We start from the raw sequence: 21,012 nt of genomic DNA, 5'->3' as shown, positions 1-21,012 counted from the left end.
CGACACTCTGGTGTCCTGTCAGAGGATGTCATTAATGCTAAGAAATTGGTAGTTAAACAGAAATACAAACACCCCACCCCCTTCTCAAAAGATGCCAACAATCTTTCAACATAAGCAGAGCTGCCAGCTCATTAGTTGAAGAATGCCAAAGCTCTAAAACGTTAGAATAAGTGCCTTTCTCAGGTGAGGAGAAATTGAGCTAATAAATTGGTCTGCTGAACTTTCAACTTTTAAAGTTAGTTAAGTGCTTATTTACGTCCATCACAATCTTGTCAGAGCTGCAGGAACAAATGGCACAATGTTTTTTGTCGGTTCCTCAGTGAAAAAAATAAGAATAAGAAAATAACCTGGCAGAGTGAAAGATGATAAAAGTTCAAGGTTGATCTCACTCGTGCTGCTTATGTGAGTAGCAAGCTGCTTCCTGAAAAGAATTCCTTGGAGGCCAGAATATGGCTTGTCCTAAAGCTGACACTGATGCCATCAATGAGAGCACCTTAAGGATGGCTCAAATAAGGGAAACAGAACAGCCAAAGTTTAATTCCATTTTATTTTCCACTTTTAGTATTTTTCAAATTATACAACATGCAGTCTGCCAGTGTATCCATACATCTCCATTTTAGAACCTAGAAGATAACCAAAATTTTTCATGGGCCAGAGGACGGCTGTTTCCAGATCTTTTCTTACATTTACTTACTATATTACAGCATCATTACTTGATATAAACTGCCATTCTCCCCCTCAAACCAGCAAAACAAGTTTGTCCACAATTTATTTTTTTTAAACGAAAGCTACTGTACAGATACATAAAGCCCAGAGAACACACGTCTGCAGTACACGCTACACACTTTACAAACTAGACATGTATAATTCTACAGAATGCCCTATTCCCCTTATATCGGCACACGATGAAAAGCATTTAAAATTGATACACAATTTTTAAATGAGGAAGCACTTTGTAAAGCGTTGCTTCCTTCTGCAATTACCTGGCCCTGATTCAACATTTAAAAAAAAAAATACAAGTTGTTAATGTTAAATAAAGCAATTCCGGATTATGATGATTCCTTTAGCTTGCTCAAGATATTCAGGGTGAGACAATGAAGTGAAATCTTCCCCTCACCCCTTACCAATGAAAAACTTTCCCTACGTGTTATATAGCTAGAGTCCAAATGTCTCCTCCCCTGCTAAAAAAAAAAAAAAAAAGTAATTCAAAGAGGAGATTGTTCAGAGCTTTTATTTGCTTTCAGTTATTCCTGCAGAAAAGTAAAGAGTGGTCAGTTCCCCTCTGAGTACTGAGGATACCTTGATCTTCCCTCGGACAGGAGTATCACTTCTTTAGTTGACCGTTAGAGCTTTAAAAAGTCACCAGAGCATACATTCTAGACAAACATGTATTTTATTTATCCCAATATTTCTATAAATTCTAATTTTCTTAATCATATACTATTACCTTTAAAAGTCTTCATCCACTCTTACTGATCTGCATACTAATTAGTCTTTCATTCAACAAAAGCAAACCGTACATTTGGTGAGATGATGCATTTGTACAGAATTCCTTAGTAACTGACCAAAACATTGAGCATTAATATATTTCAGTTCCCAAACACAAATTTTGATATCTCCAACAGCATTCCTCTAATTTAACAACCCTACAGGTGTAGCTATAAAGGTATAAACCAACTGATTATTCCTTATAACATCAGAGGGATGCTATAAACTTCCAAGGAGCTGTACGAAACATAATTATTTAAAGAGAGGAGAAAAAGGCAAACACACTAACAAAAAGTAGCATACTGCCAAAAATATCATAGGCTCAGCCATTCGTAGTGTCATTTTTACATTTAGAGCTCAAGTGTAAAGGAACACTAGTTTAAAAGAAAATTTGCATAAATGTGGCTTTTTAAAACAAGTGGGTCCATATAATAACTGATTATACAAAGTAATATTTAGGAATTTGTTTGAATATACTGTATCATCCAATAATCGGTGTGCCTTTTAATCACAGTACAGGAAAATTAGTTTAGAGGTCCTGTAAAGATTGAAGCTAGGTGAACTGACTGGCTGATCAGCAACTAGCAGAATTATCTTTAAGAGACATCAAAGCCAACTTTCTCTGTGAATAAAAGTAAAGTGTGAGTCCCTTGTACTATGGAACTGCAAGAGAATGTTTTGAAACATGAAAGGGCCAAACGGCTCTTTAAAAGTAAAAAAGGAAAAACTACTTTGGAAAGAATCTAAAGCCAATCTATTTGGTGATGGATAGGAATGAGAGGGAAAAAACTGACCTTTAATTTTCAAACACAAAGTAATACAGTTGCATGATGCACAGAAGTGGTATGACAATTATTCATTGGCAATCCTCTCTTAGACGAATGTTTTAGCTTTCAAAATCAGAGTCAAACATGTTAATAGCAAGGTTATGATTTGTGGCATATGTTACTGCCTGAAAAGGTGAGCAGTGGCCCTTCTTTCAGACTTCAAACAGAGATCAGGCAGTTACGTTGGGGCAGGGGGAGTGGGGGGGCACTGGCAACATAAGAAAATCAAACAGACGAATTTAAAAAAAATCAAATGACTGCAAAATGGTCATCTTTACTAAATAAATACTTCAAAGAGAATTAGTCATTTTCCTTTCTTACTCCTCCCCTCAAAATAAAACACACAAAAATGGTGTAATATTCCACAAATAAATTAAGTCAAAATAGCTTGGTTTTGCTAGGGAAGTTTTGTGTAGAGTTTGGAAATCAATTTACAGTCGTCAGCAAATTTTACACACACACGCACACGCACACGTGCAAATGGTCTTCAACCTTGTGTCCACGTGGCCATGGCAAAGCCCAACGTCTCCCCAGGCATACACTTCATTCCAGGGGTGTCAGCCCAAAGGACAACGCCAGCCTGCTCATCGCAGGGTGGGTGCTCTACCCACGATGGATTTGTCTTGACTTACCCCCAAATTTATCAAAATAAGCAGCATTTCACAAGACCAACCTAACTGAATCCTTGCCAGTTTCTCTGAAAATTAATGCTAACAAGAAATCAATCATCTTAATACACACAACTGGAAGTATGGGTTGATTCCGTTCTAGATTCATGTATTTGAATAAAACAATACCTAAATATAAAAAGTCCACCCATACTTATGGATTTCACATAATAATCCACATAAGAAGATGAAATCTATCTATATTTGGTGCCAAAGAGGCTTCAAATAAACTGCCTGCAATAATGGGTTAAAATAACTTATTTGTAGCAACTTAATTATAGATAGGCACAAAAAACTGTATTTATCCCCTCCCCCCAAGGGCTTCCCTTTTCAACTGCTGGATGATCCCGGATTTCTTCAGCAGTTCCCCTCACAGCCTTAACGTGGTTCCCTACAGAAAAAAGGCCACCTCCAGTGCAAGCTCCAGAAGGATCGGGAGGAATGGAGGAAGAGGGCAGCCCGTTTTGCACTCATCCACCTTAGCAGCCTTTTCAACACTTCTGAAGGAAAGGTGGTCAAAGCGGGCTAGCTGAGAAATCAGGGGACTTGTCACTGCAGGTTCAATAGCAAGCAGCTCAGAGGTGAATTTTATGTCTTTTTGCATTCACACAGATGTGTCTGAATGAACAATTTCTACGTTTCTACCGTCGGACTGTTTTTTCTGCTTTGACAAAATCTGCTTTGCATTTTAACAGGTGCCATACTAAAAGGTGTATTTTACAGATCCAAACATGTGATCAGGATATTCAAAATGCTTCTTTGGGGCAATTTGTTTCGGAAAAGTGTTCAGAATGAAAATTTTGTACCCGATAGCAGCACTTTTTTTTGTTGTTGTTCCCTAAAAATATAAAGTAATGTGTTTATCTTACAGGAAACCAGAGTTGTGGCAGAGCGTGATCACCCGCCTCCAGGGCACTTGGTTGTGGCAGGACCCCCTCCAGGGAACAGCAGGAGCCCACCGGACAGTGCATGCGAGAAAGTGGGGCTCCAGGCAGCCGCCCAGGGACCACCCAGCGCCCCGAGGCCGAGCCAGTGGCAATGGTTCTGAATCGTGAGTAGATCTATATCATCTCCTTCAGGTTTCTCAGGAAGAGAAAAGTCCAAGCACACATGTGTACACACAGAAATTCTACACAGCTCAAAATACCTGAAACTGGTGTACTGCAGATGGCTGGAGTAAGCAAGTGGGAGAGAAAATGGAAATTGTGTAGAAGGGAGAAAAATAGAGGGATTGGTGAGATTAACGTAGTCCTTGACATGCTTACGTGGAGTCGTATCTGCTGAAAGAGAACCAGAGAGAGAATACGAGTTAGAGAACACAGTGGAAGTTCACACTTAAGAACACGTCTCTAAAAGTTCTAGATACAGAACTGCCCAATAAAGTATCATCAAGCCACATATTTAATTTCCAGTGGCCATATGAACCCAATATCAAAACTTTGTCATTCTTCAACTATTGATATGTATGAAGTTCATCTGGTTAGGACTAAAGGGTAAAGGATGATATTAACTGTATTTTAAAACTTCAACTTCTATGTGAGACCAAAGAAGAGATGTTTATTTGGTGCAAAAATTGTATTTTCTGTGGCACACTATCTAATTTAACTTGTATGGTCAGTTTATTTAAATCATAATTACATGGAACCTTGAATAAGGAGTGAGATCTTGTTGGTCTGTACAAGTTAGTGTGATGTCTCAATATATCCCAGAGTAATCTGAGCAGAGAACTTGAAAAGTATTTGCAAAGTCCCTTTGAGAGACTTGGGCAAAATGTGGAAATTTTAAACCTTCCCACCTAGGGAATTCCTGATATTCTCGCAAGCTTTGGGGACTGCCAATTAAATAGGCCAAGCCCTCGATCTTGCGTGCCCTTATGAAACTTATTCCTGCAAAGGAGAAGCTAAGACTAATAATTATGCCTGAGTCACCTCCAGAGCAGTTTTTATTGTGCAAAGGCGGCCTCTCTCCCTCTACGCCAACTCCACAGGTAAACTCACTGCCCTCTTTCCTACATGGGACTTGATTCCCAGGGGTGTCAATTTCCCTGGTAATGTGGGACATGACTCCCAGGAATGAGCCTAGCCCTGGCATCATGGGATTTAGAAAGCCTTCGTGACCAAAAGTGGGAAGAGAAATGAAACAAAATGAAGTTTCAGTGGCCAAGAGATTTCAAATAGAGTCAAGAGGCTATTCTGGAAGTTACTCTTATGCATTATATAGATATCCCTTTTCAGTTTTTGGTGTATTAAAGTAACTAGAGGGAAATGCCTGATGCCGTTGAACTAGTAGCCTTGATTCTTGAAGATGACTGAATAACTATATAGCTTTTATGCTGTGACCATGTGATTGTGAAACCTTGTGACTGACATTCTTTTTATCCAAGGTACGGACAGATGAATAAGAAAATAAAGACAAAAAATAAATAAAATAATAAGGGGTTGGGGGATGGACTGTTTTGGGTGTTCTTTTTATTTTTACTTTTGTTTTTATAGCAATGAAAATGTTCAAAATCTATTGTCATGATGAATGTACAACTATATTATGATACTGTGAACCACTGATCATATACTTTGAATGAATATATGGTATATGAAATATATCCCAATAAAATTGCTTTTAAAATTGTCATTTCAACACATAATTAATATAATAAACTATCAAGATAGTTTATAGTCATGTCATGGTATCTGAAATCTGATATATATATTTTATACTTTCAGCACATCTCAATTTGGACAAGCCACATTTCAAGTCCTCTATACCCACATGTGCTGCTGTACTGGGCAGTGCAGGCCTAGACCAAGCCTCGTGGCCCTTTGAGACATCCATTTTTCTGTCTCATGCTAACTAGTTTTGCTGTAAGTATTTAGCCCTCAGAATCTCTTCCAAAAGTCAACTATCTGTTGGAGCTATGAACAGTCAGAGTAACATAACGCATTTTCTCATTCCTCGGGACTCCCAGCAAACATGCTCGTCTCACTGGCCAACACCTGTTACAGTGAGGTCAGCCAGACACAGCCCCTAACCCAGGTTCCCTCTAGAAAGGGGGAACATACCAGCCCAAGGTATGTTTCACCTCCACCAAGCACGGAAGTTGCCCAGCCATGTGTCCCCTTTGATTTCCCTCTGCTTTTCACAGAGCGTCTCCTAGTCAAAGATCTCCCAGAGGGAGGGTTTGGACCAGCCTGACTCAGAGTCCTGCCTGAGTAGCCTCTGCAGCTTTTGGACAGACTCCAATAATTTCAGCTTCCAGAAGAAACTCACACCATCTGGAAGCCCTAGGTCTGTCCGCAATCTTGTCTGTGGGTTCTGTGCAAAGCCGTGATGCCTGACAGTGGGGAGTGGGGTGAAGGAATGGGCAGCATGACAGAAGAGGCCAGGAACTGCCTGAATTATTGAGACTATGAAAAACCCAATCACATTCTTGTGATTTAAAAAAGAACTACATAATCTGACTCACTTTGCTTTCTTTTTTTGCTTCTAGAAGGCTTATTCCAAACTTAGTATATAAATATCTCAGATTCCTGCCAAAATATTCTCTAATTTTTTCTCTTCACTCTCATGATTTATATGTTATAATATGTATGCAACCTTATATATTGTATATAAATAGGCAGGATGTAAATTACAAGTAGAAAACATTCAGGGTGTGGGAAGGGTTATAAAAGGAGATGAGAGGGTGGAAAAAAATTGATTACAGAACAGAAACTGAGTAGGAAAAAAGAGAGCAAATATCACCTTCTTTTTAAGAACACCACCCCCCTCTTGATTAAAAAAAAAATGTCGGAAGCTCATTTTGTAACTACCACCTCTTCTTGATCCTACAGTGTAACTACCAGTGATTACAGGGCTGCTCCTCTGGCAATGGTTTAAATAACTGCATATGGTCCTATCCATGTCATTTTTAGAAGTCACAGAAAGAAAGATTCATCTTTGAGAAGAGCATCTTTAATATTTTGCCGTTATAGTGAGATTTCGTGCTCATTGTCAGGACCAGAAATGAAAAACCCAGAAATGTAGTCAGAGTTGTCATCTGAAGTCTATTTTGAGCTGAAAACCGATAGGTCCAAGAATGCTTTCTGAATACCACTGAAATCCCCACTTCACTTTCCTTAACAGGTTCATTTTTCCAGGCACATGCTCTCAGAATCACTTGTGTTGGGGGGGCGGGTTTCACGCTGCAGGTTGGTCAGATGAAACGGTTTTCCTGCGTGCCTGGAGGCAGGCAGTGCTGGGCCCATTCCATAAATTGTAGGATTAGGGCTGATGCAATGATTGCAGCCAACCTGTGTTGACACAGAAAGCATTAGACGCACACACTCAGCAGGGCGGCCTCAGGAACTCCAGCAGACCATGAAGTGACAAGATTTCACCAGAAGGCCTTTCTTTCAATCCCCCACTCCCTCAGTGTGCAAGACCCAGCAAGTTATGGCTAATAATTTGGAAGAAATAGAGGGTCTTGTGGAGGCCCCAAGCTGTTTAGTTTAGTCATTTCAAGGAGAGAGAACAAAATTGAGATTGTGATAGGTTGCTGAAAAGAAAAACACAGGAACTTTACCAATAAAGGGTCCTTTCTCTATTACGAAGAGGCTGCTCTTATTCACCCTGAGTTAAGGATCTTTATAGGCCGGCCTGCCAAAACAGGCCAAGACAAATGGATTCAACTAGCTCCAACTATCTGGACTTCTATCTCCTCAGATAAATTCAGGAGAGAAAACAGATATAAATTGTAAAGGCAAATGGGTTAGCACCAGGAAAAACCATTCCTGACTGTCCCAGTCACGAAGACTGGCTACCCAGAGAGGTTAGGGAATCTTAAGAACATTTAAAACCCCATTCTGTTAAAGTCTTACCTAGAGGCAGGGGACTGGACCAAATAGCCTGCCAACTGGACTGTTTTTGAATCTTCCCAGATTAGAGGTGGCAACTGAGAATGGCAACATGTGACCGGATTTAGAAGTAAATAGCTTTCCTTTAGAAGGGGTGGGAACGAGTTTTACAAGAAGTATTTAAAGATTTCTCCCCAACCTTGGCTTTCACAATTGCTTGCAGTGGATTTAAGCTTAATCCATACAGTACATAGTTTCATATTTTCTTTTACCTTTCTAACAATTCAATACCCACATTATAAGAATTACCAATTGTACTTTACGTATCATTGGTGAATACAAGGGGATTTATTTCATTGGCTCATTGGTGCAATCCGTTGTGGAGGAGCAATTTTAGTTGCTTTGAATTTATTATGGAGAAACATGAAGTTGAGAAGTATTAAAATAGAGCAGTCAACTGCAATGTGGATGAAATAAGGAATTCTCTCTTCCAAGTCCTCCAGGATTCCTTCTATTGATTTCAAACTGCTACTATCAAAGTCTTCCACCAGCAAAGTGCCCACCCAGTTATCTGTCCTCTCTTACTGCAGTCCTATTCCCTATAAGCCTGTCCCTATAGCCACCATAACATTAGCTTACATTTGCAAGCTAAAAGTACTAGCCTACTTTTTGCCAGACATTGTTCAAAGACTTGCATTTTCTCATTCAATTCTCAGAACAAGCGTATTACATGTACTACGATCAGAATGTTCCCAGGCCAGTTTTCTTAGCCATTAAACAGACAAGAAAATTGTCTGGAGTACAAAGCTGGATTTTCTTCCTATACTTCTACCAAAACAACAAAATGCAGGTGAGAGAGTGCAAAAGCAGGTATGAAACCCCAACTCTCCATTAAGCCAGATACTGAGACTTGAAAAATTATCAAAGAATAACATTATACTCCCTCCCCCTGCCACATACTTTTTTTTTTGTTTGGGAAAAAAGTTAATTTTCATTAAAATGATGTAATATGTTAATAAGTGTGAATGTATTTTAAAGTGTATTTAGCAATATTTTAAATGTTTAATTTCCAATATGATACCTACTGATAGAACCACAAATATAAAAGCTCTCTGAAGTCGTCAATACTTTTTTTTCCTACCAGGGGGGAGCGCGAACACAGTCCCCCACTACCACAAATTATGCATTCGAGTTTCCCACATTTGGGGAAATCACAGGGGTCAACACATCCCGAGTGCAATGGATAAGCCTCGCCCTGGGAAAACCACCTATGTGATCATGGTATCTCCCCTGCCAGGTAAGTATTCATGCATACGTTTTACAAGTATAGAGGAATCCCAAGACCAAGAACTTTGAGAACTGCTGCATAGGAGATCAGAGTTCTTAATCCAGCTTTAGCACTGACAAGCTGGGGGACCTCAGATGGCTCACCCTACTGCTTCAGAATGTGCAACGAGCCTGGATTAGATGATGACCAGCCCTGAGTGCTAGCTCTGGGCCAGGCATTCTTCTATATTCCTTATATACATTGACTCACTTAAACCTCAGAGGCAGCCTTAAGTAGGTACCGTTGTTGGCCTCATTTGACAGAGGCCACTGTGGCACAGAGAGATGAGTAACTTACCTGGGGTTCAGCAGAACCGAGTTCAAACCCAGACTGCCCAGCTCTAGTTCCTGAGCCTGCAACCACCCAGCAACACTGCTGGTAGCAGAGTCTTCTTGTACGCACATTCTTACAATCCAATCATTCCATTGCAATGATTTTCAAAGAGTGACAGCAAGTTGAGCTACCCTGTGGTTTAGATGTCAACCGCATGTGCATCACTTAAAGATCCCACCGTAACACTGCTATAAATAAGTCTTTCTCTAAACTTCACTACTTTAGATTAAACCTGAGAGCAGCTCCTTGCCCACCCTCCACTTGAGGTGTGAACACATTTCTGCAGAAGTTAACTTGTGCATCTTACATATAAATACTGCTCATTTGTGAATAGGGTGTCAAAACCAACAGAAAGGTCAAGACTAAGTCAAACAACAGTGGAAGACAGGTTGGATCAAGGGATGATTCAGGGTAGATAAAACAGTAATAAGAAGTTAAACAGAGTGGACCAGAGAAGCAAACAGACAAAGTAAAATGGGTAAGCATTCACTTGGGAAGCTCAGCCTGAACCTGAGGATATACCTGGGACCCAAGCAGAAAGGGCCTTGTTTGTTTTAGAACTTAGAAAACTCAGTCCTGTTAGGAGTAGCATAGGGAAAGTAATGGAGGGAGAGAGGTATGGTGCTAAAGTTCAAACAAGAGTGGAACTTTCTTAGTTCAAAGAAAGAAGAGGGAGCGGTCTAAGTGGTCTAAGTGGTCTAAGTGGATCAGAAGTTTCGGACTTTGGCTGAGAATAGTAACTTAGGGAAATGGCGAGGGAAATTCAGAATCAAAGATATGTGAGGTTTAAATGCAGGTAAGACTGGATTTCCTCTCACTACTTTAGTACACTTGGAATTCCCTCATTTGGGGTATGCCTTATTGTGCTGAGACTTCTTAAGAGTAGAAAGTCATTTGTGCATTCCAAATGCCTGGGCCTTCCATCCGAGCTGGCAGTCTGGCAGCAAAAGGGAACTGTGGTAAAAGTCCTAAAGGTCTATGCCACATGTCTGTTTTCATCCCACCATTTAAAAGGATGAAATATCTTTGTTAAATAGTTAAGTGATATGTTCACAATAAAGAATCTGAAGTAGTAAAACCTGAAGATGGAGCCATCGGCCTGGGTCAGGGACTGTCACACAGATCAGAGACACAGGGGCCATAACCAACCTCCTGGGCACCTTTGTTGGCTTGACACCTGGGTGATCCTGCTACAAATTGCACAAATGACTTCCCAGGGTTGGCATTAAATGTTTCAAAACACAAATCACAATGTAAAAACACTACATTGTTTCTTCAAATTAAAACATTTAGAATCCCTTCTGGCTCCAACACTGATTTTGAATTTGTATCAAACTTTACTAAATCGGATGCACTTTAGAGACTAAATATATATATTTTAATAGTACAGTGTTCAAAAGATTACAGAGTCTTCATTCACATCAACAATGTGAGAGGCTTGGTTTGATAACTCAAGCATTAACATATGCATATTTTACAATATCTAGTTATAAGCAAGCATATCTGTGCAACCTCATCAGCACTGTGGTATGACTGAGTCAGTGCTACTCTTCGCAACTGTGATCATCATGAAAAGAAATGGACTCAATACAAAAATTGTGTTTTCAGTTAAATGAAGACAAAATTATTTGAAGGCATTCTGTGATTTTACAGTAATTTTAACAGAGAAAAAGGGTGAAAGAATTGAGGCATGTCCCAATACAGAGAAGTATGGGCAGGTCAAATTCTACAAGGAACAATCCGTACCAGTGACATTGTACCTAGGTTTTAATTCTCAGCAAAAGAGCACCTTTCATTAAATTATGTTAATTTGGTAATTTGGATTTTTATTTGTGTCTAATATCTAAATTTGTTTTATGTTACACTTGCCTAAAATCTGTAAGCAGAGGGAACATACACCACTTTATTGCAAATATTTAAATGATATTATAATAATTTAAATCAATGACTGGACTCTGAAAGAACTTTATTCCTTTAAAAACACTCTATTTATATGTCTGATGCTCCTTTTGTCTACCTTATCAATGGACAAGTAAAACATATGGGTTAAAAATAAATAAATAATAGAGGGAACAAATGTTAAAATAAATTTAGTAGATTGAAATGCTGGTGATGGGTGAAGGGGAGGGGTAAGGGTATGGTATGTATGAATTTTTTCCTATTTTCTTTTTATTGCTTTTTCTGAATTGATGCAGATGTTCTAAGAAATGATCATGATGATATATATACAACTGTGATGATAGTGTGAGTTATTGATTATGTAACAAGAATGGAATGATCATATGATAAGAATGTTTGTGTTTATATGTGGTTATGTATCATAAATTAAAAATAAATTAATTTAAAAAACACTCTATTTACTATTCAGGTTTGAGAAATACATGGTCTAAAATAGGGAAAATAAAGATCACTGGGTCTTCATAAATAGCCGTAGTTTCAGCGATGCCCCATTGATGCCCTCTGGTGGGTACATCTACACAAGCACCCACCAGCCTACCAGTTCCAAAGCGTGCCAGGAAAGGAAACTGATCTCCTGGCCCCGTAACTAGGGAGCTGGACAAGCATTTAAACGGCTGCCCACATTCAAAACGGGACTCTGAGGAGCACTCAGCACTGCCCGAGAGGCCTATTTCACACCTCTCTGCTCAGACCGCCAGCCCTGCCTCCCCTCCCTCCCTCCCGGCTGATAACCTGGCTCACTTCCCTGCACTTCCAGTGACCACCTCATGGCCCCTGCACCATGCTCTCTATATTGCTTTGAAGGCTGAGCCCTCTCTCACATGGGCGCTCATGTGGCCAATACTTTCTCTGTACCTATAATTCTCCCCTCCATATCCTGCATTATCCTTTCCCCTCTCAGCTGGATAGTTACATCAGCATACAACTATGCTGTAATATTTCTCATTCAAAAAGAAAGAAAAATCAATCCATCTTAATCCCTTCAGACAGCAATGTCCTAAAGCATGTAAAAATGCTGGCTCCACTTCCTCACCTCCTGCTCTCCCTTTAACCCACATTAACAGAGCTCACTTTCCCCTCTTCCCTGAAGCTGCTCCAGGCCACCACCCTTCACCTCCACCGGCTGTCCCCAGCACTGAGCAGCATTTGGCATGGCTGACCACCCTCCTTCCAGGAACAAAGTCTTCCCTTTGCCTCTGTGACCTCACATTCTCCCTAAGACCCCTCTGCTGGCATCACCTACTTTTCCTGACCTTTGGGTTCAGCAGTCCCCTGGCCCGGTCTATCACCCCACTTTGCTCTGTCTACCCTTTCTCTAGACCCATGGTTTAAACACTCTACTGGCCAGGGCTGTCTAAGATCTCTAGTCCTGACCCTTTTCCTGAGCTCCAGGCCCAAGGGGTTGACTGCTCCAACTGCCTACTCACCACACACACTTAGATGGTGATCTAGGCTGCATGACCAACAGGTATCTCACAACTAACATGGTGAAACTGCACTCTGGGTTTTTCCACAAAATCAGCTCAACTCCCAACTTACCTTATCATGGTTAAAAAGGTACCAATATCCTAGACCTGGGAGACAGCTTTGACTCCCCTCCTCTTCCTCATCCCTCTAACCAGTAAGCCCTGAATTCAAGGCTGAATCTACTTCTAAAGTGTGTGCTGACCCTTAACATCTCCATCTCGCACTTCTGCTGCTACCCCCCGGGCTGAGCTGCTGCAGCCTCCAGCAGACACCTGCAATAACCCCCCAGGTGCGTCCCCAGCCTCTACTCTTGGCCTCCAACATCCATTCTCCAGCATCCAGCCCAGAGTGAACCAGATCCAACCCCTTCCATGATCAAAGCCCTCCAGGAGTTTCCGTCACACTGAGATTACAACCTAAACTGTTCACCTGGACCTCAGAGGCCTCATTTATTTTGCTCCAGCTATCTCCCCAACAGCCCTAACTCCCCAGTTCACTGTGCTCCAGCCATCTCAGCCTTCCCACTGTTCCCCAAATATGCCAAGCCATTCCCTCCTCCAAGCGAGCGTTTGTGCCATTCTTCCTCAGGTCTCTGGGTTTGTCATCATTCAGTTCTCAATTCAAATTCCACCTCCTCTTCTAAAGTAGCATGCTCCCATCTCTATTCCATTTACCTGCTTTTTTGTTCTGAGCATTTATCACTATTTGAAGTGACCATGTTTGTGTCTCTGCCTGCTTTCTGTGTCCATCCAACTAACATGTCATTCTAAAGGATCAGAGCCTTCTTCATCACATTTACAGTTAAACCAAGTACCTGCAGGCGTGCAATGCAGATCTCCATTTTGCAGATGAGAAAACTGAGGCTCAGAGAAACCCTGCCCCTGTCACATCGTAGAGCTCCACGGCTGGGCCAGAAACTAGGTCTGCTCAAGCCTGAAGCCCACAGCTTATGCACTAGGCTGACCCCAAATCCAAAGTGGGGAGGGGGGGAGAAAAAGATGCCCCCCCTTCAATTAAATTCTTTGCTCTGAACCTAAGGATAGACTAAAATACCCATTATGACTATATTCTTTGAACCCTGAAATAAAGCAGAGAAAAATTCCAGAGATATCCAGACACTATCCATGAATGAATTTGTTGCTCTGGTTCCAAAATGAGGGGGGGGGGGGGGCAGAGTCAGCAGTTGAGATGTTTTCTCCACAGGGCAGGGACACTTCAGAATGGGATTCCCCAAGGCCAGGAGAGACCATCTCGGACAGATTTGATCTCATCTAAGTAATGAATTCCATATTTTCAATTATTTTTAAAAGATTATTTAAGACTTCCATAACTTCCAATTATAATTCCCCACTTTATGGGTTATTACCCTTTTATTAACCATCCCCCCTCTCCCACTGACAAATATCCAGTCATTTTTGTAAAAGAGGCAATGTTCTTTCTTCTAACATTTGGCTAAGAGATGACGTTATTTTTAAAACCCTCTATATCTGCTCATGGCACCAAACAGGATACCCAGGAAGACAGGGACCTTTCCCATTCCAGTTTATCATTACTGATATGGAGGGACTAAAAACTACTTTGTGAACTATGTTTAAAAAAAAAAAAAGGGGGTGTGTGTGTGTGTGTGCTATAAACCAACACTTACCTACCACCTACTATGTGCCAAGCCCTGCACTACTTATGCTGTACCAGCAGCTAACATTTCTACTGACCATTTATTTTGTGCCTAGAAGTATAGACACATGACCTCACTTAGCCATATCATCACTGCTCTGACAGGGTGAATTCCTCCCCTTGGACAGAGGAAACAGACTCTGGAATGAACAGTCACAGCCAGTGGGTGAAGTCCTGAGATCTGAGGACCCAGGTCCCCGGTGCCAAAGCCAGCCCTCAAGGCCATACAGCCTTTTGACAACTTTGGGGTTGGGTGGGGGGTGCACTGATGTTGTGACACCGTGAGAAAAGCACCCAGCTGTAGGAGCTGTATGCATAGGTAAACTGTGTCCAAGAGTTTCCAATTTCAGATAAAATGATCAAAACCACTTGTAACACTAAAGTAGGGAGAAATGAGCAGCCACGATGGCTGAGGGTGGTTCTGCTACCTTGTAGGTCTTTAAACTTTCACCAGACCTACTGATGTTCAGGCTGAGAAGGGGACAATTGATTATTTGTACCTTAGAAAAAACGTGGGTCTGAAAGAGAGACTATTATCAGATTCTGTGAGAAAAATGACACTCTACTGTACAGTGTCTGGACCCCAGAGTCCCAGCATCAGTACATGTATTAAGAGCTTGCTGGATGCCATGCACACACTGCTTTCTGTCTGCTGGCACTGTATACAGCATAACTTCATATATATATTACGTCCAGCACAGAGCTGCTGAATGCTCCGTGTATATGTTCATTGCCCACTCCAACACTTGGAGCAGTGGCAAATCCAGCTAAAAGACTACTTTCCACCTTCCCTTGCAGCTGGATGTGGCCATCAGAGATGTAGTCTCATTATCCCATAGGGCTCCTGGGAAAAGTATTTAAAGAAAAAGCAGATTCAGCCAACAAGGCTGCTTTTTAACCCTCTTGGTGCTTCCTTGGGCTGTTAAACTTGGAATGTAGGCATGATGGCTGGAATTGTAGAAGTCATCTTGGACCATGAGGTGATTTGGAAAAAGGAGGGCATCTGTTGAGTACAGTGAGTCCGAAGTTAAGGGGATAGGTTTCCACAGACACTGCAGAGCTCTTTTACCAGCCACTGACAGTCCACTTACAAATTTCCTTTACATGAGGTATAAAAGTCCATCCTGTTTAAGTCATTAGTTCTGGCCAGAAGTTCTCACACAATGGTGGGTATCAGCGTCACCTAGTGTGCCTGGTATCACTACAGAAGTCCAGGTTTATCCTACCTGGAGGAGCTTCCGGGTACCAGAAATACAGACACCTCCTAAGTTTGAGAATCACAGCATCTTTCTGTTTCCATTTTAGGCTACCAAAAACTTGAGCTTACCTGGTAGAGCTCCCTTCCCATGTCAGCCCTAATACTAACATGTATTGATATGCACATATTTTGACATGTAGTCAAAAGCAATTTTATAGCATCCAAGTTCAATTTACTTCTGACTGAAAACTGGAGTGTGCATTTGAATAGGGCACTGCACTAAGATCATTTCCCACCCACCCACCTCGGAGGGGGTATGTGGCCCACCCATAGGCTGTCTCAGCCGCCCCCCTGATTCCTGCACATCTCACTGGCCCCTAGCCTGTTCCTTGGCCTGGGGCAGTGCAGGTGGACATTATCTGGGTGCAGACACCAGCTTAGAAGTTCTGGTGGAGCCCTGGCAATGCTGTCACTTCACCCTGAGTGAAGGCTCCGGCCCCTTTCCATTTGCCTTCCTCACCCTGATGCACAAAGGACGGGGTGAGAACCATCGCTCTCCAGGCCATACACTCGCTCCTGATCATTGCTTTTCACCTGTGCACTGCAGTCCACCTTGTGAACTAGCCTTCCAGGAAAATGTCAGCGCCACCTTCACCCACCCACAGGTTAGTGATTCAAAGCCAGAGTTTTTCTAAACAGAGTTTTCTGGCTACCTGGTGGCCGGTCTGCTCTGCCAACCAGGAATGACAGGCTCTTGTTCTCTCATTCTTCTCTTTTCCAAAGCATATGCCTATTTTCTCTTTCTTTCTACTGGTAGAGCAAAGCTGCCCATGTGGGTGGTGAGCATAGAAGCTCACTGATCATCATCCCAAAGAAATAATAAAGTGCCACAGACCCATCTAGATATGCAATAGCACAATTCTTAAACACCCAACTTGTTGAGTTCAGATAGTAATTATAAAAATATGACTTTATTATGTGGTTCTTTCTTTATATTCAGTTCCTGAGTCTTAAGGCTACCACCCACATCTGCCTGCTCTGAGGAAGAGCAGCTGACAAACATGGAATGCCCTTTTAGTTGTCATTGCAGAAGGGAGTCCTACAGACAAAAGCAGGCATGGGTGAATCACCCACCAGACTCTCACCCACCTCTGGAGGATGTGGACTGGCCCGGCTCTGGATCCCACTGGCCCCAAGAGGTCTCCAGCTGAAGACCCCAGAGCTCTAGATGGCATTGAGGGGAGGCCCAGGTCCCGCTGACCTGGAACCCCAAGGGCATGTCCTGGAGCAGAGCTGAACTCCTCTCCAATGAAGGTCCGCATACACGGGGCCGACAGAGCCAGGCAGGGGCTTGGGGAAGGTGGGAAAGCAGGAAGGCTCTGCCTCCAGACCTCCCCGGGCTGCCCTAAAAAGAAACCACCCGACACCAAGACTCACTTCATGTTTATTTCTGGTACTGTGTGGAGTTTGAAGAGCCGCCTCCTCCCCCTCGGATGGCGTGGACGGCAGTTGGAGATGACGCCGGGTAGTGTCCTGGGCGGATGGGCTTGGCTGTATCCGACAGGCGACAAGGGGAGAGAACAGGCACTCAGAAACAGCTCCAACAGCCACACCCATTACCTACCGGTCGTCTGGGAGAACCGACAGTTGTGCTCTTATCAACCACCAGAACTTCCCGAGGAGGGGGGCTCAGCCTCGCATTTGCGCAGCTAGCCAATCCAGAACAAGCAAATTCTAGGGCACAGACATATCATTTACCTTATTTTTATTTGGGTTGAGAAAAATGGAAGGGTAAAGTCTCAAACAAGAAACAAAGGACTTTCAGTTTTATCTCAGGTAGACCCAGAGGGTCCCCGTGTGGATTCCAAGGGGATGTGAGCAGCCCCTGAAATCAGAGGCAGGATTTTGCCTGTGATTCACTTTTCTGGGGAGAGGGTCCTTGGCTTTCAGTAGATTCTCAAGTCTTATTGGTATGGAATCCAGTAAGTGCCACAAACCCTGCATCTAATGTGTGATTTGAAACTAGAAGCATGAAGTTGCTGGATTGTAATACATCTGCACAGCAATATTCGATAGGAAATAATATTACACATTATTAAGAGAGGTTTAAATTAAAACAAGCAAGCAAAAAAAACCTGTCATAGAGAACACCCCTAAACCCCTTTTATTCCTCTGGCTCTGTCCTGGGGACTATGACTCAGGACCACACCCTCTTTCCCCACGCCAGCAAATAGCTCAAATCATGCAGGTCCTGAAGGCTCAGGAACTCCAGGCCCCCTCCTGCCCCGCCTGTCCCCACACCCTGACTGCCAATGCCAGGCCTGGCTCTTTCCACGACATTTCCCAGCCTGAACTTCGGGCTACAGGCTCCTCTGAGGTTGTGCGTGGTGTAGAACAGAAGGAGCCTTCAGACTTGGGGTCCTGCTGAGAAATACCTGCATATTCTAGGGTTTTATGAGTGTAGCTATGCCGATGGCCAAATAGCTTTGCCTACAGCCGAGGGCGGCTTCTCTGCTTAGCCTAGAAGCCTCAAAGACCTTAACGCAGGCTGGGATCGCCGTGTGAGGGTGGGGGCGCCTGGCGCCTGCGCGGTCCCAGGAGAAGGTACGGTGCTGGGGGGCGGGGAGGCAGGCTCAGGGCAGCCCTGCAGGGCTGACTCGCAGCCTTTTGGCTACTACCAGAGGCCCACCCTGAGTGGCCTCTGAGCATCAAGTGCTGTCCAGCCTATGGAGTCTGCACCTTTCAGCACAGTCACGGGGGAATGGCCGCCACAGCTCCTGACCCCGCTGCCCATGCGCCTGGCACGTACCTATCTGGGCCGAGTGGGCCCTCCTGGCCATGTTCTTAGCTCTCACGGCCTCCTTGATGCGGTCCACCTCCTGCTGGTAGCGCTTGCGGTCCCGCATGGCGTTCTCCTTGGCTTCCTTCAGGGCGCTCTCCAGCGCCTTGACGCGCTCCGCCGTGGCGCGCAGCCGCTTCTCCAGCTTGGGCAGCTCACAGCGGAGATCTGCGTTGTCCCGGACCAGCTGGGGCAGGAACAAGGGGGGCAGGAACAAGGTGGGCAGGACGGGGCAAACGGTAGTGAGCAACAGGGAGGCTGGCGGAAGCGACAGCCCACCAGGAGGGAACGAAAAACGTGCAATGAAAGAAGCCAGAAAGAGGAGCTGCAGCTTGTACAACTGTCCCCCCGCCCCTCCCTCAGATGTCTCTGGAGAGTCCGTATGACCACAAGCTCTGTGAGTAGTAAAGGGAAATTAAAGCCCCGTGCCCTGTGATGCCAATTTGCTAAACACTTGATTAATGAGGTGCACAGAGGGGTGTGGCGGAGGATGAAATTAAAAGCCATTTCCAGCCACGGGAAACTTTCAGGCTTGGGCAGGATTTATTCCTATCATTTGGATTGGTAGGGGGGAACAGCATGAGAAAATCTGCCAGTAGGACATTCGCATGTGAACGCTTGGATATTTAAAGCAGTTTCAAAAACATTCAGGGAGAAACAAGCATATGGGGCTCTCTCAAGCTTCTTTCCAGGGACGGCTGGAGGTCTACACCGGCATGTGTCTCGGACAGAGCTCTGTAACCTATCCACAGGCTAACAGCAAGCACGGGGCTCCTGCTCACGCTCTCATTACCTAAGAAGCAACAGCCCAGGCCTGAGCATAAGGGTGAGCTCAGAGGCCAGCTCTGCTACATCCTGGCCATCTGATTTGGTGTAAGTTATTTGACCAGTCTCATCTCACGTTTCTTATCCATAAAACAAGGATTTTACATAACAGACCATTGTGGGCATCTAAAGAAAAATTTTGAAAATCAGAAATGGCTATATGAAGGTGAGCTATTGCTGGGCCCACACCTGCTTTGTTTACCTCTGAATCCCCAATACCAGCTTCAGTGCCTGGCAACGAATATCTTTCAATAAACACTCATCAAATACATGAATAAAGTAATTAATGAATTTCAGAGCCCTATTTTGGGCTTCTTGGCAGTTTCTGCTTTTCTATTTCTCATCAACAATTTGCTTGAATGACTTCAGCGATGTTGTATCTGTCTTGCTCTCTCTAGGGAAAAATGTCATCATCAGAAATGCTGAAGAAGACTTAAGTCAGGGAGAAATGGCATTCCCTTGGTCTTGTGGTTTTTTGGACCATTACCATCACATCCCAAATGTTAAGGGGAGAAAACAGTCACAAACAGGCCAGCATTTAAACAGAGAGCATCTAAGACAAATCACCCTCCAAAGCCATCAGTGGGTTTGGATAGCTATCACTCTCTGTCACTCTAGACAAATTCAGGGGCACTGCAAGGATCCCAGAGGGTGGCCAAGGTACACAGACAGGACTAGGGCGACAGAGCAGAAATGGTAACGGTCCTAGCCCCAGTTTCCCACCACAGAAGGAGACAAGCCCCTTCCTTGCCCAGTCTGTCTCCCTAGGAGCTTGGTGATTTCCACACCGCATTCCATGCAGCCCTCGGTCCTGCAGGGGTGGTGTCATAGGAGACACTGAGGCCAGCGTCCAGGGGCACTAAGAGACAGGGTGTTTAAAAGCCAAGTCTCCAAACATCCCACCCCCTAAACCCTAGTTCAAACAATCCTTTATATTTGACTTTGATAAAAGATTTTTATCAAGGAAGTCACTGAGGTTGGGATGACTTTTAAGGACACTTCCAGCAGTAACCTTCTCTGACAACGTTAGTCCTTTTACCCCATCAAAGTCTTCTCCCCACAATGTGGCCAAACTTGGTGGGTCTGCTTTCCAGGAGAGAAAGAGAAGCAGAGGGAAGCTAGGGTAACTCTCCTACCTGTTTATGAACCTTGGTGAGCTGCTCCAGGTTATTCTCCAGGAAAGAAATTTTCTGCTTCTGGGCAGCACTGCCCCCTCCATCATCACTGTCCAGCTCCACACTCTGCACCAAAGCCAAGGGGTCAGCTGGACATGCCTTCAGATGCCCCCCCACCCCACCCCCAGTCCCAGGATAATGTGGATGATACATTGGAAACCTTCTTTTTAAAATGTCCCTGATACCACCAAAGGTTATTCTAAAAGTGAGAATAAAGCGAAGTTCTAGAAGTTCAGACTCAACAAACTTCCTAATTAATCACCTTGGTCAGTGTGAGAAGAGTTCAAATCTTCTTTTAAAATTTATACACTAGTTCTCTTTAGTGGAATAGACTTCTTCCTCACAGGTAGGCAGAGACTTCACCCCCCATAAGAAAGTGTTCTAGAACTCATTAAGAGAACCA

The 21,012-nt window shown here is 43.4% G+C and overlaps 1 protein-coding gene and 1 non-coding gene across 7 annotated transcripts in view; both read right to left on the bottom strand.

Moving 5' to 3' along the window:
- Window positions 1-519: 519 nt before the first annotated feature.
- Window positions 520-21,012, bottom strand: part of KIF5C (kinesin family member 5C) — a 154,145-nt gene continuing 133,652 nt past the window's right edge. For 3 of the 6 annotated variants that reach the window (XM_077153748.1, XM_077153750.1, XM_077153752.1), the window contains 4 exons: window positions 20,571-20,675; window positions 18,580-18,796; window positions 17,208-17,321; window positions 520-4,263 (listed from right to left, as the gene is read on the bottom strand). In XM_077153748.1, the coding sequence (XP_077009863.1) occupies window positions 17,215-17,321; window positions 18,580-18,796; window positions 20,571-20,675 (429 nt within the window). In that variant the 3' untranslated portion in view covers window positions 520-4,263; window positions 17,208-17,214. Of the gene's footprint in view, window positions 4,264-17,207; window positions 17,322-18,579; window positions 18,797-19,718; window positions 19,829-20,570; window positions 20,676-21,012 lie in introns of those variants that run through there. The other 3 variants (XR_013172754.1, XM_077153749.1, XM_077153753.1) reach the window with 3 other exon arrangements.
- Window positions 8,954-9,117, bottom strand: LOC143678386 (U1 spliceosomal RNA). Its single transcript, XR_013173198.1, has one exon. It is a non-coding gene; the product is annotated as a U1 spliceosomal RNA (small nuclear RNA).

Source organism: Tamandua tetradactyla, chromosome 3 (assembly GCF_023851605.1).
Source record: "Tamandua tetradactyla isolate mTamTet1 chromosome 3, mTamTet1.pri, whole genome shotgun sequence".
Classification (NCBI taxonomy): domain Eukaryota; kingdom Metazoa; phylum Chordata; class Mammalia; order Pilosa; family Myrmecophagidae; genus Tamandua; species Tamandua tetradactyla.
The sequence above is the reverse complement of the archived record's forward strand: the minus strand, read 5'-3'. Positions and strand labels throughout refer to the sequence as shown.